Genomic DNA, 17343 nt, shown 5'->3' on the forward strand with positions numbered 1-17343 from the left:
AAAATCATCCACGCCAGACCATCACAAAAAATGCATTGACTATATTAAGGATTTGGCTGAGAATGAGAATTCAGCCGAAACGTCACTCATTCATTCTCTCCAGAGATGCTGCCTGACCTGCTGAGTTACTCCAGCATTTTGTGATACCTTCGATTTGTACCAGCATCTGCAGTTATTTCCCTGGAATTTAGAAGGATGAGAGGGGATCTTATTGAAACATACAAGGTTAAGGGATTGGACACGCTAGAGGCGGGAAACGTTCCCAAGAATAAGGGGTAGGCAATTTAGAATGGAGATGAGGAAAAACATTTTCACTCAGAGTTATAAATCTGTGGAATTCTCTGCCTCAGATTTTTCACTCAGAGTTATAAATTGGGGAATTCTCTGCCTCAGAAGGCAGTGGAGACCAATTTTCTGGATGCTTTCAATAGACAATAGACAATAGGTGCAGGAGTAGGCCATTCAGCCCTTTGAGCCAGCACCGCCATTCAATGCGATCATGGCTGATCACTCTCAATCAGTACCCCGTTCCTGCCTTCTCCCCATACCCCCTCACTCCGCTATCCTTAAGAGCTCTATCCAGCTCTCTCTTGAAAGCATCCAACGAACTGGCCTCCACTGCCTTCTGAGGCAGAGAATTCCACACCTTCACCACTCTCTGACTGAAAAAGTTCTTCCTCATCTCCGTTCTAAATGGCCTACCCCTTATTCTTAAACTGTGGCCCCTTGTTCTGGACTCCCCCAACATTGGGAACATGTTTCCTGCCTCTCAAGAGAGTTAGATAGAGTTCATAGTGATAGCGGAGTCAGGGGGTATGGGGAGAGGGCAGGAACGGGGTACTGATTGTGGATGATCAGCCATGATCACATTGAATGGCGGTGCTTGCTCGAAGGGCCGAATGGCCTACTGCACCTATTGTCTATTGTCCAGAGATGCTGCCTGACCCGCTGAGTTACTCCAGCATTTTGTGTCTACCTTGGCTGAGAATATAGTGGACATGGTTAATAACTTTGTGAATGACCCCCAAACTTGGTGGAATAATGGGCAGTGAAAAAGGTTATCGAAGATTAGAACAGGATTGAGGTTAACTAGGAAAGTAGGTCAAGGGGGGAGTGGGGGAGAAGGGAGGTTGGGGGGAGTGGGGGAGAAGGGAGGTTGGGGGAGTGGGGGAGAAGGGAGGTTGGGGGGAGTGGGGGAGGTTGGGGGGAGTGGGGGAAAAGGGAGGTTGGGGGGAGTGGGGGAAAAGGGAGGTTGGGGGGAGTGGGGGAAAAGGGAGGTTGGGGGGAGTGGGGGAGAAGGGAGGTTGGGGGAGTGGGGAGGTTGGGGGAGAAGGGAAGGGGGAGGTTGGGGGAGAAGGGAAGGGGGAGGTTGGGGGGAAGGGTTGGGGGAGAAGGGAAGGGGGGGTTGGGGGGAGTAGGGGGTTGGGGGGAGAAGGGAGAGGGAGTGGGGGAGAAGGGAGAGGGGGGAGTGGGGGAGAAGAGGGGAGTGGGGGAGGAGAGGGGAGTGGGGGAGGAGAGGGGAGTGGGGGAGGAGAGGGGAGTGGGGAGGAGAGGGGAGTGGGGGAGGAGAGGGGAGTGGGGGAGGAGAGGGGAGTGGGGGAGGAGAGGGGAGTGGGGGAGGAGAGGGGAGTTGGGGAGGAGAGGGGAGTGGGGGAGGAGAGGGGAGTTGGGGAGGAGAGGGGAGTGGGGAGGAGAGGGGAGTGGGGGAGGAGAGGGGAGTGGGGGAGGAGAGGGGAGTGGGAGAGGACAGGGTGCTGCACCAATGCAGGAGAGGTTTGTGCCCAACGGGTCCACTTGGTCTAGTAGACTGGGAAAATCAGGTTGGAAATGGACCCCAGGAAAGAGAGTTTGTAGAGTGCCTTCGAGTTGGATTCTTAGAACAGCTTGTACTGGAGCCTACCAGGGAGAAGGCAATTCTGGATTTAGTGTTGTGTAATGATCCTGATCTGATAAGGGGACTAGAGGTAAAAGAGCCATTAGGAGGCAGTGATCACAACATGATAAGTTTTACTCTGCAAATGGAAAGGCAGAAGGGAAAATCGGAAGTGTCGGTATTACAGTATAGCAAAGGGGATTACAGAGGCATGAGGCAGGAGCTGGCCAAAATTGACTGGAAGGAGGCCCTAGCAGGGAAGACAGTAGAACAGCAATGGCAGGTATTCCTGGGAATAATGCAGAGGTTGCAGGATCAATTTATTCCAAAGAGGTGGAAAGACTCTAAGGGGAGTAAGAGACACCTGTGGCTGACAAGGGAAGTCAGGGACAGCATAAAAATTAAGGAGAGGAAGTATAACATAGCAAAGAAGAGTGGGAAGACAGAGGATTGGGACTCTTTTAAAGAGCAACAAAAGTTAACTAAAAAGGCAATACGGGGAGAAAAGATGAGGTACGAGGGTAAACTAGCCAATAATACAAAGGAGGATAGCAAAAAAAAATTTAGGTACGTGAAGAGGAAAAAAATAGTCAAGGCAAATGTGGCTCCCTTGAAGACAGAAGCAGGGGAATTTATTATGGGGAACAAAGAAATGGCAGACGAGTTAAACCGTTACTTTGGATCTGTCTTCACTGAGGAAGATACACACAATCTCCCAAATGTTCTAGGGGCCGGAGAACCTAGGGTGATGGAGGAACTGAAGGAAATCCACATTAGGCAGGAAATGGTTTTGGGTAGACTGATGGGACTGAAGGCTGATAAATCCCCAGGGCCTGATGGTCTGCATCCCACGGTACTTAAGGAGGTGGCTCTAGAAATAGTGGAAGCATTGGAGATCATTTTTCAATGTTCTATAGATTCAGGATCAGTTCCTGTGGATTGGAGGATAGCAAATGTTATCCCACTTTTTAAGAAAGGAGGGAGAGAGAAAACGGGTAATTATAGACCAGTTAGTCTGACATCAATTATAAAAGACGAAATTGCTGAGCTTTTGGATAGCGGTAACAGGATCATTCCGAGTCAGCATGGATTTACGAAGGGGAAATCATGCTTGACAAATCTACTGGAATTTTTTGAGGATGTAACTAGGAAAATTGACAGGGGAGAGTCAGTGGATGTGGTGTACCTCGACTTTCAGAAAGCCTTCGACAAGGTCCCACATAGGAGATTAGTGGGCAAAATTAGGGCACATGGTATTGGGGGTAGGGTACTGACATGGATAGAAAATTGGTTGACAGACAGAAAGCAAAGAGTGGGGATAAATGGGTCCCTTTCGGAATGGCAGGCAGTGACCAGTGGGGTACCGCAAGGTTCGGTGCTGGGACCCCAGCTATTTACGATATACATTAATGACTTAGACGAAGGGATTAAAAGTACCATTAGCAAATTTGCAGATGATACTAAGCTGGGGGGTAGTGTGAATTGTGAGGAAGATGCAATAAGGCTGCAGGGTGACTTGGACAGGTTGTGTGAGTGGGCGGATACATGGCAGATGCAGTTTAATGTAGATAAGTGTGAGGTTATTCACTTTGGAAGTAAGAATAGAAAGGCAGATTATTATCTGAATGGTGTCAAGTTAGGAGGAGGGGGAGTTCAACGAGATCTGGGTGTCCTAGTGCATCAGTCAATGAAAGGAAGCATGCAGGTACAGCAGGCAGTGAAGAAAGCCAATGGAATGTTGGTCTTCGTAACAAGAGGAGTTGAGTATAGGAGCAAAGAGGTCCTTCTACAGTTGTACCGGGCCCTGGTGAGACCGTACCTGGAGTACTGTGTGCAGTTTTGGTCTCCAAATTTGAGGAAGGATATTCTTGCTATTGAGGTTCACTAGGTTAATTCCCGGAATGGCGGGACTGTCGTATGTTGAAAGGCTGGAGCAATTAGGCTTGTGTACACTGGAATTTAGAAGGATGAGGGGGGATCTTATTGAAACATATAAGATAATTAGGGGATTGGACACATTAGAGGCAGGAAACATGTTCCCAATCATCATCATCATCATCATCATATCATATATATACAGCCAATGTTGGGGGAGTCCAGAACAAGGGGCCACAGTTTAAGAATAAGGGGTAGGCCATTTAGAACGGAGATGAGGAAGAACATTTTCACTCAGAGAATGGTGAAGGTGTGGAATTCTCTGCCAGTTCGTTGGATGCTTTCAAGAGAGAGCTGGATAGAGCTCTTAAGGATAGCGGAGTGAGGGGGTATGGGGAGAAGGCAGGAACGGGGTACTGATTGAGAGTGATCAGCCATGATCGCATTGAATGGCGGTGCTGGCTCGAAGGGCTGAATGGCCTACTCCTGCACCTATTGTCTATTGACAATAAAAGACTTGCGTGCCTGCAGCGCTCCGGTTTGCGCTCGGGATTGCGGCATCTGCAGCCTGTTGGTGCAGCGAAGGAAGTGACGTCGCAGGGAGTCGGTCAAAGGTGAGCGGGACCGGCCGAGCTTCCTCTACTGCTGGCGGCGGCCATCGAGCATCAGCCGGTAATGCCACCCTTCGCAATCCGCCGCCATCCTCCGCTGCGCGGCCCCGTCACCTCCCCGGCGCCCCCGACCCGCGGCCGCACCCACCCTCTCTCTACACCCCGACAAGTATTGGGCGGCTCCGTGTCGGTTGACGGGGTGGATGAGAGGTCTGATGTCGGGGCCTCACCTGAGCGGGCCGAGCTACGGCACCACAGCCGCCGGCGCTTCACTCCTACCGTTGCCCCGGAGGCCGGGCAGGGAGCTCCGGTGTCAATGAGTGCAGGAAGGAACCGCGCAGACGCTGGTTCACACCGACGATAGATAGACACAACCCGGGGATGCTGCCTGTCCCGCTGAGTTACTCCAGCATCTTGCGTTCATCTCCGGTGTCACTGGGCCCGGGGGCTCGGCGTTAAGATCAGCCCCTCACGTCGCTGCTGGGCTGGGCAACGCAGCCAGTGCTCGCTCGGAGGGCAGAGACTGCAGCTGCTGGAACCTGGTGCAAAACCCAGAGTGTAGGAGGAACTCAGAGAGGGCCAGGCAGCATTAGTGGAGGGGAATGCAACCCACGTTGGCTCAAAGACCTGCACTGACACCAATGCACTGACGAAAAAATACTGCAGCTGGGAAGGTGTCTAACTTTAGCTGAGTTGAAGGGGGGGGGGATGTAGAAATGAGTGGAAGACCTGCCAGAGGGGTCTCGACCCGAAACGTCACCCATTCCTTCTCTCCAGAGATGCAGCCTGGCCGCTGAGTCACTCCAGCATTTTGTGTCTATCCTCGGTGATAGATAGATCCAGGAGGGGGGCTTCATGGGCAGATGAGTAAGTTGGGTAGAGATAGGTACTAAGGGATGAGTGCGGCTTGTGTCCCCCCCCCCCTTGTCTATTGCCAGAGTTTGAAGAGTCCTGACATGAAACTTCACCTATCCATAGTGTAATGTTTCATTTCACTACACATTTATGTGTATGTGACAAATAAACGACTATTGACTGCTGGGCTGTGTCCCTCCCTCGCCTCACCTCCAACTTTTCCCCCCTACTCCCATCAATCTGAAGACTTGTCCTGACCTGACACATCATCCATCCGCTTTCCTCCAAAGATGCTGCCTGACCCGCTGAGTTCATCTGGCACCTTGTGCTTTGCTCAAGATTTCAGCACATGCTTGTGTCCCTTTTGCTAAAAATCAGGATGATTGAGCAAGATGTGGTGAAGGACATTCACGTGTATTTCTCACCTTTCAGCCTGTCCCAAAGCACCCTGCAGTCAGTGAAGTGTGGAGTTTGTTAGCTAATTGTCTGCTCCTCTTGAACAGCAGTTTGATAATAATAATCATTTAAATATCTTCGATTTGAGGGATAAATATCAGCCAGAAGATGAGGCATGAAACTCCTCAACCATTCAGCATCACTTTTGCTCTTTGAAAGAGTCCAGTGGGATCTTGAGAGGGCCCTGTTTGACCTCAGTTGATGGAAAGTACCTGCTGTATATTGCAGCAGTTTCTCAATACTGTAGTAGTCTCGATGCAGGTTTTTGGACCAGGTTGGTTGCAGGTCTAAAGCTATCTGGAACAGCTTCCTACTCAAGAGTTACATATTTTGATGTGCCACTTTTGCAACACAATCTATCTTTGTTTTTTGCAGAAATGGGGAAGTTTATGAAACCTGGGAAGGTGGTTTTGGTGCTGGCCGGTCGCTACGCTGGACGCAAAGGTGTCATTGTAAAGGTGCAATTTAATCTTTCATTTAATAGATGTTGGCCTGTGGGTAAATAAGTGGGTATAAATGTCATTGTTAGGAGAATTTCACACCTATCGATAAAATTTCCATTTGTAAAATCATTAACATTTATAATGATTTTCAGGGGATTTGCAATCCACAAAGAACTTCTACTTTACGACTTAATTTTTTGCAGTAAAATTGTTTTAGCTGGATTTGGTTAATAAGAATTCCTGCTTAGGCGGTTTCTGTGGGGAAGGCTGTCAAAGCATACAGATATAGGTTAAAGAAAAGGCAGATGGAGATTACTCCAAGCAAGTTGCACTTTTGAAGATCGAATGCAAGGGGAAAGTGTATCCATTGTCAGTGGAAAGACCCTTAAAAGCATTGATGTACACGAGAATCTTGAAGAATAACGCCTTAACAGGTATGTAGGTTAATTGACTGGGTATATGTAAAAATTGTCCCTAGTGTGTGTAGGATAGTGTCAGTGTGCGGGGATCACTGGGCGGTGCGGACTTGGTGGGCCGAAAAGGCCTGTTTCTGCGCTGTATCTGAAATATGAAAAATATTTTTAAAATTAAATTTAAAAAAAATTAAACTTGGCAATTCAAGTAGATAGTGTGTTAAAGAAGACACATGGTATGCTTGCTTCATTGGTCTGGGCTTTGAGTAGAAGTGTCAAGAAGTCATGTTACAGCTTTAAAACTTCAGTTAAACCACAATTTGAATAGTACAGGTGTCAGGTTATGGGAAGAAGGCAGGAGAATAGGGTTAGGAGGGAGAGATAGATCGTCCATGATTGAAATGCGGAGTGGACTTGATGGGCCAAATGGCCTAATTCTACTCCTATCCCACATGACCATATGACAATGAGTAATGTGTGTAGTTCTGGTCACCCCATTACAGGAAAGACGTGGAGGCTTTGGCGAGGGTGTTGGGGTGCGGAAGCATTGGTGATGCTTGGAGGCTTTTAGATGTGTACTTGGATATACAGGGAATGGAAGGATATGGATCACGTGCAGGCGATTAGTTTAACTTGGGATTATTTTCAGCACACATCGTGGGCCAAAGGACTTGTTCCTGTGCTGTACTGTTCCATGATCTATGAAATGTGTTTACCTTGTAGAACATTGATGATGGAACCTCCGATAGGCCTTACAGTCATGCCCTCGTTGCTGGTATTGATCGCTATCCTCGAAAAGTGACGGCCAAAATGGGTAAGAAGAAGGTGGCCAAGAGGTCCAAGATCAAGTCCTTTGTGAAAGTATACAACTACAACCACCTGATGCCAACCAGGTGAGTACTTCAATGGTTCTTTTATTGTCGTGTGTCAAAGGTAAATTGTATTTTTTGCACATAGATCAGTGGGATTATTGCCAAATATAAAGACAATCCCTGATTAAGTACCATGTGCATAGAAACTGCCCGCTGAGTCTATATTCAATAGCCGCCAGATTTTGGCACCATTTTACACAATTCCCAAAGGCCAGTTGAAGCCATCACCTCATTCAGTTTGCCAGCGAGCCGTCCTCATTTTTCCTGCCTTCGTTTGATTTATTTTTTTGCTACTGCAATGCTGTGTTCCAAAATGCCTTTTGGGCCACTAGATTAGTCACGGGCTGAAGGGCTTAAGTTTTACACAAGGTGCTTGACTAACTCAGGGTGAGGGTAATGGGTTTTACCGTAACCTGGGACTGTTGAAATGGTATTCTCCCTTTTGGTGTTAGCTGCAAGTGAAGTTAGTTACCGGTCCACCACCGATTTTTCGGCAACTGGTGGTCTGACACCTCCTTTAATCCAGACAAAATCATGAGAGCGTGCTTGAAATCCTCCCCAGGAAGTCCCCCCAAAAATGTGGCACCTCGGTCGGATGTGCCAGCCGATCTCATTGGGACTTCCGCGCCAATCGGTGGGTCGAATTTGCCCCCTACGGTTGGGGCTCTGGAACTCCAGCTCGGCCATAGGCGGCAGATCCGTTCCCGCAGCTGACCTACAGCCGATTGACGGGTTGAATTTGCCTCCAGATGCCGGGGCTTTGGAATTTCTGCTCGCTGGAGGCAGCATATCCGTATCCATAGCCGTCTTTGTGAGCCGATATCTCGGCTGCCTAGGTGGACCATTCCAGTTCCATTAGACTCCTCGGAGGCCATGACCCCTGTGGTGCAGCAAAACGGATAATCCAGAAAAGCTCTGGAACCAAGGATGCCGGAAAATCTGTGGTGGGCCTGTATTATGTCATTATTGTGGTGAGATAATTGGTGGAGAGGAAGAAAAAAAAATTGCACATCGAGTCATTTAACATTGAAACAAGCCTTTCAGCTCAACTTGTCCATGTTGGTCAATATGCCCATCTAAGCTGGTCCCATTTTAGTTGTGGCCTGATGACGTAAAACACTACACGATTATTCATGGTGTGACGCGGAGATGGAAATATGATAGTATGAAATATTTTGAGGGACTATATTTCCCAAGTATTACTTTGACTTCCTTTTCCTTGGGTCTAGTGCAGTTGTAAAATGCTTCGTGCTTCAATTGCTTGTCAAATGCAGATACTGGAATTTGCCTTAAAGGTGACCATTATTATAGGCTCTGTGTTGATTGCAGCTGGACAACTTTAGTTTTGCACAGACATATCTGACCATTCTGAATGAGTTGTCAATGAAAGTTGCCTGAAGTTGTAACTTTTAAGGAAGTTTGCCAATTTTATTGCAGAGCAGATATCTTTTTCTAAGTGGTCTGAAGTAGAGTTCTGTTGACATCCTTGCATACATAAGGCTTCATGGCAAATATGATTTCATGAATGTGTCTTGGCCTGAACATTTGAAGTGAGAGTATCTTTTGGATTTCATTATTTCCATTCTTTGACTTTATACAGTGTGGAGCTTGAATCGTGTTTTCGTTTGAATTGCGATGAGAGACAGTGCAAGGAAATGGACGACTTCCCACCATGTCTTGGCCACTGAGCTCCTCAGTATCTCTTTGAAGTAGGAAATAATAGTGCAGGGATAGTGCACCATTGTTGTGCTTTCCTCTGCTGTGCTTAAACTGAAATAGATACCTTTGGGTTTGCTTGGAGAATAGGGAACCGACGTATTTACAGCAAAACTCCTGTTAAATATTCGGGTTGAGACTGGCAGTTTGGCTGATGACTGGTGTGTAAGAAGGAACTGCAGATGCTGGTTTAAACCGAAGATAGACACAAAAAGCAGTAGTAACTCAGAGGGACAGGCAGCATCTCTGGAGAGAAGGAATGCGTGACGTTTTGGGTTGAGACCCTTTCCAGTGACCACTGTCGGGCTACGTACTGGGGAGCAGTAGATGACTGAGAGATTGGGACTTATCTTGTTTTGCTGATTCAGTGTTTGACCTTCTTTAACCTAGAACCATGTTCCTTTGTGATAGTTTCTATTAGTTTTTTTCTCTGCAAAATTGTAACACCTATGGGTACAGTTAATAAAACTCGTTTTATTAGTTCATCCACAAGGAAACCTTTTGCCCACTTCATTTGGTGACTGTAATGAGTACTGAATGTGGTTGTTTATTGATCACCTCAACTACATGAAAGTGTTGCTGATCGGTTGCCTTGATTAATTTGATAGGAAAACATTACCTTTTTTTTAACAATCCACTGCAATTTCTTTCTTTTAAATTACATTTACTCCTTTCTTGAAGCATAATTTCTTGGCTGTAGTTCCACCTTCTATTCTGCAGTCAAGTGACCAGTCTTTATTTAAAACACCAAGCAGCATATATTAACAAGCTCTTTTAACAATAGAGCAGAGAAAATAATATTAATTGTTTGATCTGTACTTCTCGGGCACAGTTCCTGTTCCTGCCACTGATCTTGGATCAAACTGTTTTAGTTTACATTATCATGGTCGTGAAGAATACTTAGGGCTTCTTTTAATAAATATCAAGTTTATGTCACAAGATGAATGATCTATTTAAGGCTCTCCTTGGACACTGGGTTGGTATTATGGACTTTGTTTTATTTTCAGGTACTCAGTTGACATTCCCTTGGATAAGACCCTTGTGAACAAGGATGTTTTCAGAGATCCTGCTTTGAAACGCAAAGCTAGGCGAGAAGCCAAAGTAAAATTTGAAGAAAGGTATGAAACAAATGTGGGATTAAGTTGAAACTTGAATGCCAAAATATATTTAACTTTGTGCTTGCGTCTTATTCAGTTTGCCTAGTGTGACTTTTGTTAGATCAAAGTTGACTTTGCAACCAACTTTCATTTGAAAAGGTTGTCCATTACTGTGAAAATATCTGTGGAGTGAATGTATTCATTGTGCTCTTGCAAATATCAATTTACTTAAAAGAAGGGCTGCTCGTGTTTAAACTGGTAAAGTGTACAATAAAATAAAGTAGAATAAATGCACATGAAATATTAATTATCCCTCCCAACCTCATCATTGTGCAGCTGATGTTTTCCCCCAAAACATATAGACTAATGCGTGCATATTTAGCGGCCTTGTTATAGGTTAGCATGTTCCATCATATATTGTGTCTTAAAAATAAATTATTGATCTATATACACAAGATACCTAAGGTGCTTCAACAATGACCTACCAAATTAGGTGCAAGGTAGCTAAGGTATGCACCAGTAGTGCAAGAAGAATGGATGGTCCTTGTAAAAGAAATATTTTAAATGCAAGCTTTCCGATTCAACTTTTGTACTATCTGGTGAAATACCTGTGAATGTGAATTGGGGAGAGGGTGCAATAAACACAATAGCCTTTTTTTCTAGAGGCCATTATGGTTTAAATTTAATATCTAACATTCATCTAAAGGGAAAATCTTAGTTGATCATGTGAGGTTTCTTCACCTGATAATAATATGCAGTTAGATTTTATTTCTTTTGGTATCTGTATTGATTAATATGGATTATGTTTTTTGTGAAAATAACATTGTAAGAACTCTTGAAGAAATACTGATTTTGCTTTTATTTATTTTTTCGCAGGTACAAGACAGGGAAAAACAAATGGTTCTTCCAGAAGCTCCGATTCTAAGTTGTGTATCAGTATAAATAAATTTTCATTTTAAATGTTTTGACTATTAGTGTCATTTACTATCTAAGTAACTGAAATTTGCAGTTTTCAGTATTTTCAGACAGCGAAAATAGGTGCAGGAGTGGGCCATTTGGCCCTTCGAGCCATTCAATATGATCATGGTTGATCATCCAAAATAAGTACCCCGTTCCTGCTTTCTCCCCATATCCCTTGATTCCATTAGCCCTAAGAGCTATATCTAACTCTCTCTTGAATACATCCAGTGAATTGGCCTCCACTGCCTTTTGTGGCAGAGAATTCCACAGATTCACAACACTGGCTGAAAAAGGTTTTCCTCATTTCAGTCCTAAATGGCCTACCCCTTATTCTTACATTCATGTAGAAAGGGGATGTCCTGCTTTGCGCATTTGATCAATAAATTTGAACGTATGTTTAGCCCAACCAACAATAATCAGTTGATTTGTAGCGGGAGCCTTGTTTAAGGAGCTATCTATCTCCGCCTTCTAGCCTTGGTTGTGTTTTATGGGAGGATTACCTCACACGCTAACACACCTTGAGCTTCCCCAAGTGTTCCATCGGGTGAGTGGTCAGGCGGTGATGTCTGATGCAGAGAGGGTTTATTAGCCAAAGTACACTGGAAACTAGTTGTTCAGGCTAAATGTGCAGGAAGGAACTGCGGGTGCTGGTTTAAACCGAAGATAAACCTGGTCTGAAGAAGGGTCTCGACCCGAAACATCACCTATTCCTTTTCTCCAGAGATACCCGCCGAGTTACTCCAGATTTTGTGTCTCTAGTTGTTCAGGCTCATCTTTATCCACTCCTTTATTCCTGGTCATCCTACACTCTCTCACCCAGGCAATACAACTGACTGCTGGTTGCAGAAAAATAAAACTAAAATCCTGATGTTGCGGTGAAATAATGTGAAGTCGAGAAATTACAGTAATCTTAACATAGCTGATAATTGGATACCCTTCCCTTTCTCACTGATCCTTCTGCCTGTGTATACTCTCCAACATACATATATGCCTGTGTATACTATCCAACATACATATATGCCTGTGTATACTCTCCAACATACATATATGCCTGTGTATACAATCCAAATAAAGCATGAGTGATGACTCACCTTCCTTAACTGCAAAAGCAAGATCTTTGTGACACACCGCACCAATACATTTTTATTCTTCTGTCAGTTTAATACAATTTTAAAGGTTACAAAATGATCATTTTAAATTGTGGGGCAAACTTTTGCTTAACTTTGCCTCATTGAGCTCATAAGTGCGGACTCGGTGGTCCAAAGGGCCTGTTTCCGCATTGTATCTAAACAAACAAATACCCCAGTTTGCATTGACGGTGCTGACGTAGAGATGGTTGAAAACTTCAAATTCCTAGGTGTCAATATCACCAACATCTTCTGGACCACCCATATTGAATTAACGGCCAAGAAAGAACATCACGCCTCTAGTTCCTGAGAATGCCTAGGAACTTCAGCATGTCCCATACAACTCTCACCAATTTCTACAAATGCACCATAGAAAGCCTTTTATCAAGATGCATCACAACTTGGTTTGGGAACAGCTCCATCAAAGACCGCAAGAAATTGCAGAGAATTGTGGACGCAGCCCAGACCATCACAAACCAACCTCCCTTCTATTGACTCCATTTATACCTCACGCTGCCTCGGCAAGGCCACCAGCATAATCAAGGACAAGTCGCACTCTGGCCACTCCCTCTTCTCCCCTCTCCCATCAGGCAAAAGGTATAGGAGTGTGCAAACGCACACCTCCAGATTCAGGGACAGTTTCTTCACAGTTATCAGGCAAGTGAATCAACCTACCGCAACCAGAGGGCAGTGCTGAACTACTAACTACCTCTTTGGTGACACTCGGACTTTGCTGGCTTTACCTTGTACTAAACGATATTCCCTTATCATGTATAGGCTGTGAATAGCTCAATTATAATCATGTATTGTCTTTCTACTGACTGGATAGCACACAACAAAAGCTTTCCGCCGTACCTCGGTACACGTGACAATAATAAACTAAACTAAACATTCAGTTATTCTGTTATTACACTTTGTTATTTTATTTAGCCATACTTCACTGAAACAGGCTCTTTGGCCCTACTCATCTATGCTGACCAAGATTCCCCATCTAAACCAGTATGATTTGCTTATGTCTGACCCATATCCCTCTCAATCCTTCCTATCCACATGCCTTTCCAAGTGTCTTTTAAATGCTGTTATCGTACCTGCCTCAACTACCTCCTCTGACATCTTGATCTGAGTGGAAAAGATTGCTCCTAAATCTTTTCCCTCTCACATTAAACCTATGCACCTTGGTTCGAGATTCCTCTACCTCAGGTTAAAGGACCTGTGCATTCATCCTCTTTATTCTCCTCATGATTTTAGACAACTCTTAAGTTCACCACTCACCCTCCTGCGCTCCAAGGAATAAAGTCCAGCCTACTCATCCTTTTCCACCACTTCAGTTCTCAAATGTATTGCCTTGTGCCTCCTTTTACTTTAGTGTTTTTGTACCAAATAACTCCAGCTCTAAGCCCAGACCACTTAAACCACCCCTGACTAGCTGGTATATTCCTCCTCTCCCCAAGTACCAAGGATACAAAATAGAACAAATAGGATGGAGAACTGATTTGATCTGAAAGAAGCATAGAAAAACCATGATTGAGCCCAGAAACCATCATCTACAGGTCCATGGTAAAGAGTACACTGTACAGGTGCATCACAGCCTGGTTCAGCAACCCAAATGCCCAAGATGAAGCAGATTACAGAGAGTGGTAGACAAAGCCCGGTCCATCACGTTTACCAGCTACCCCACCATGGTAGGGATCTATAGACAATAGACAATAGGTAATAGGTGCAGGAGTAGGCCATTCAGCCCTTCGAGCCAGCACCGCCATTCAATGCGATCATGGCTGATCACTCTCAATCAGTACCCCGTTCCTGCCTTCTCCCCATACCCCCTCACTCCGCTATCCTTAAGAGCTCTATCCAGCTCTCTCTTGAAAGCATCCAACGAACTGGCCTCCACTGCCTTCTGAGGCAGAGAATTCCACACCTTCACCACTCTCTGACTGAAAAAGTTCTTCCTCATCTCCGTTCTAAATGGCCTACCCCTTATTCTTAAACTGTGGCCCCTTGTTCTGGACTCCCCCAACATTGGCTGTATATATATGATATGATGATGATTGGGAACATGTTTCCTGCCTCTAATGTGTCCAATCCCCTAATTATCTTATATGTTTCAATAAGATCCCCCCTCATCCTTCTAAATTCCAGTGTATACAAGCCTAATTGCTCCAGCCTTTCAACATACGACAGTCCCGCCATTCCGGGAATTAACCTAGTGAACCTCAATAGCAAGAATATCCTTCCTCAAATTTGGATACCAAAACTGCACACAGTACTCCAGGTGCGGTCTCACCAGGGCCCGGTACAACTGTAGAAGGACCTCTTTGCTCCTATACTCAACTCCTCTTGTTATGAAGGCCAACATTCCATTGGCTTTCTTCACTGCCTGCTGTACCTGCATGCTTCCTTTCAGTGACTGATGCACTAGGACACCCAGATCTCGTTGAACATCCCCTCTTCCTAACTTGACACCATTCAGATAATAATCTGCCTTTCTATTCTTACTTCCAAAGTGAATAACCTCACACTTATCTATCTATAAGGCAGCCCATATCATCAAAGATGCACATCATCTAGCCACACTCTCATTCTCATTTCACTACCACCATCCAGAAGAAGGTACAGGAGCCTGGAAATCACAACCACCAGGTTCAAGGACAGCTCTTTAGACTTCAGAGATGCAGCATGGAACAGGCCCTTTTTTAACCAAAGCCAATTAACCTACAAACATGTACATCTTTGGAGTGTGGGAGGAAACCGAGCACACAAAGAAAACCCACACAGTCACAGGGAGCAAGTACAAACTCTGTACAGTCTGCACCCATAGTCAGGATCGATCCCAGGTCTCTGGCGCTGTGAGGCAACAACTCTTACTGCTGCACCACTGTGCTGCCCCAACTCAGCAACCATTGGGCTCTAAAACACTACACAACACTAACCTCAGCAACTATAATCTTTTGTTGCACTAGAGACTTTGGTTTTGCATTATTATGGTTTGTTGGTATTATGATTATACATTTATTGGATTTTTGATTATTTCATATTATCTGTATTATTATGTGAATAGGCCTGTAAAGCTGCAGCATATACAAATGTCATTGTTCTGTGGTCAGTGCCTTGACCTAAATTAGATGAAACCGTTAATACTTATCTTTCCTTCAAGTCTGCTGTCATTAGCCCATCTCCGATTTCCCGTCAAATTCCTTGGAAATGCTCTAGTATGTCAAATTCATGCCCATCTTACTTGCATCTCCTCGGATTCCCTTCAAAGTGCCTGTACTTTCCTGAACACTTACTGTGCCAAGTTTTCTGAGACATTGGAACAAAGCCAGCAGTTATACAAGACATTAGTGTGGTCCCACTTGGAGTATTTGTGTTCATTTCTGCTCACTCCACTGTAGGAAGGACAACATTAGGCTGGAAAGTGTGCAGAGAAGATTTACAAGGACGTTGCCAAGACTCCAGGGCCAGAGCCATAGGGTGGGATTGGGAAGATTGGGTCTGTATTCCTTGGAACTCTGGAGGCTGAGGGGTGATCTCATAGAAGTGTATAAAATCATGAGGGGAATAGGCAGGGTGACTGCACAGTCTTTTTCCCTGGGTAAGGAAATTAACAACTAGTAGTTTAAGATGAGACAGGAAAGATTTAACAGGAACCTAAAGGGCAACTTTTTCACACAGAGGGTGGTGAGTATATGGAACAAGCTGTTAGGGGGAGCAGTTGAGGCAGGTACAATAACAACATTTAGAAGATATTTAGAAAGTTACATGGATAGAAAAGGTTTGGAAGAATATGGGCCAAATGTGGGCAAATGGGACTAGTTTAGATGGGGCATCTTAGTCAGCATGGGCGAGTTGGACTGAAGGCTTGTTTCCCAGTTGTATGGCTCCAAGCTACCCCAACCTTGTACAACTAAAAGATCTTTGTCATATCCAACCCTTCACTACTCTCTGAATTTTAAACCCTATTCATTTTTTCTCGTGGAAACACAGGAACTGCAGATGCTGGTTTACAAAAAAGGACAATATTGCTCAATATTGTGAGCAATTCTGGGCACCATATCTGAGGAAGGGTGTGCTGGCTCTGGAGAGGGTCCAGAGGAGGTTTACAAGAATGATCCCAGGAATGAGTGGGTTAACATATGATGAGGGTTTGATGGCACTGGGCCTGTACTCGCTGGAGTTTAGAAAAGTGAGGGGGGACCTCATTGAAACGTGCAGAATAGTGAAAGGCTTGGATAAAGTGGATGTGGAGAGGACGGTTCCACTAGTGGGAGAGTCTAGGACTAGAGGTCATAGCCTCAGAATTTAAGGACATTCTTTTGGGAAGGAGATGAGGAGGAATTTCTTTAGTCAGATGGTTGTGAATTTGGGAAATTCTTTGCCACAGAAGGCTGTGAGGCAAAGTCAGTGGATATATTTAAGGCAGAGATAGATAGATTCTTGATTAGTACGGGTGTCAGAGGTTAGGGGGAGAAGGCAGGAGAATGGGGTTAGGGGAAAGAGATAGATCAGCCATGATTGAATGGCGGAGTAGACTTGATGGGCCGAATGGCCTAATTTCTACTCATATCATATATGATCTTATGACACCAAGTGCTGGAGTAACTCAGCGGGTCAGGCAGCATCTCTGGAAAACATGGGTAGGTGATGTTTCTGATCAGGACCTTTAACTTGTCTTTCCCAGTTCTGACAAAGCGCTTTAATTTGAAATATCGACCCTGTTTCCATTTCCACGGATGCTGCCTGACCTTCCGAATGTTTCCAGCCAGGGCCGTCTTAACGCATGGGCCTGATGGGCACTTGCCCGGGGCCCCACGAGCATAGGGGCCCCATGCTGATCTGTGTATGTTAAGTGACTTGCAATAAATAAATAAATACTACTTTAAAAATGTAAGTGCTTTTTTTCGCAACATTTTCGGTCACTAAGTGCTTCTCACAGCGATCTGGAAGTGCTTTTCGCAACAATGTAGCACCCTAAGTCCATCGCTAAGTGCTTTTCGGTAAGTGCTTTTCGCCGGCACGACGGGGGGTGGGGGGGGCTGGTAGGGAAA

At 45.1% G+C, this 17343-nt stretch overlaps 1 protein-coding gene across 1 annotated transcript; it reads left to right on the top strand.

Annotated features, from left to right (window-relative positions):
- Positions 1-4312: 4312 nt before the first annotated feature.
- rpl27 (ribosomal protein L27) lies at positions 4313-11175 on the top strand. The gene is made up of 5 exons (XM_078424972.1): positions 4313-4420; positions 6046-6128; positions 7250-7419; positions 10122-10232; positions 11088-11175. Exons 2-5 carry the CDS (start codon positions 6048-6050, stop codon positions 11134-11136), a joined length of 411 nt encoding a protein of 136 aa, XP_078281098.1. The 5' UTR covers positions 4313-4420; positions 6046-6047; the 3' UTR covers positions 11137-11175.
- Positions 11176-17343: the final 6168 nt, after the last annotated feature.

Source organism: Rhinoraja longicauda, chromosome 29 (assembly GCF_053455715.1).
Source record: "Rhinoraja longicauda isolate Sanriku21f chromosome 29, sRhiLon1.1, whole genome shotgun sequence".
In the NCBI taxonomy this organism is placed as follows: domain Eukaryota; kingdom Metazoa; phylum Chordata; class Chondrichthyes; order Rajiformes; family Arhynchobatidae; genus Rhinoraja; species Rhinoraja longicauda.

Coding starts and splice junctions, on each gene's coding strand:
- rpl27 (XM_078424972.1), top strand. CDS start 6,048: ATGGGGAAGTTTATGAAACCTGGGAAGGTGGTTTTGGTGCTGGCCGGT. Junction 6,129..7,249: donor GCAAAGGTGTCATTGTAAAG/GTGCAATTTAAT, acceptor TTTACCTTGTAG/AACATTGATGATGGAACCTC. Junction 10,233..11,087: donor AAAGTAAAATTTGAAGAAAG/GTATGAAACAAA, acceptor ATTTTTTCGCAG/GTACAAGACAGGGAAAAACA.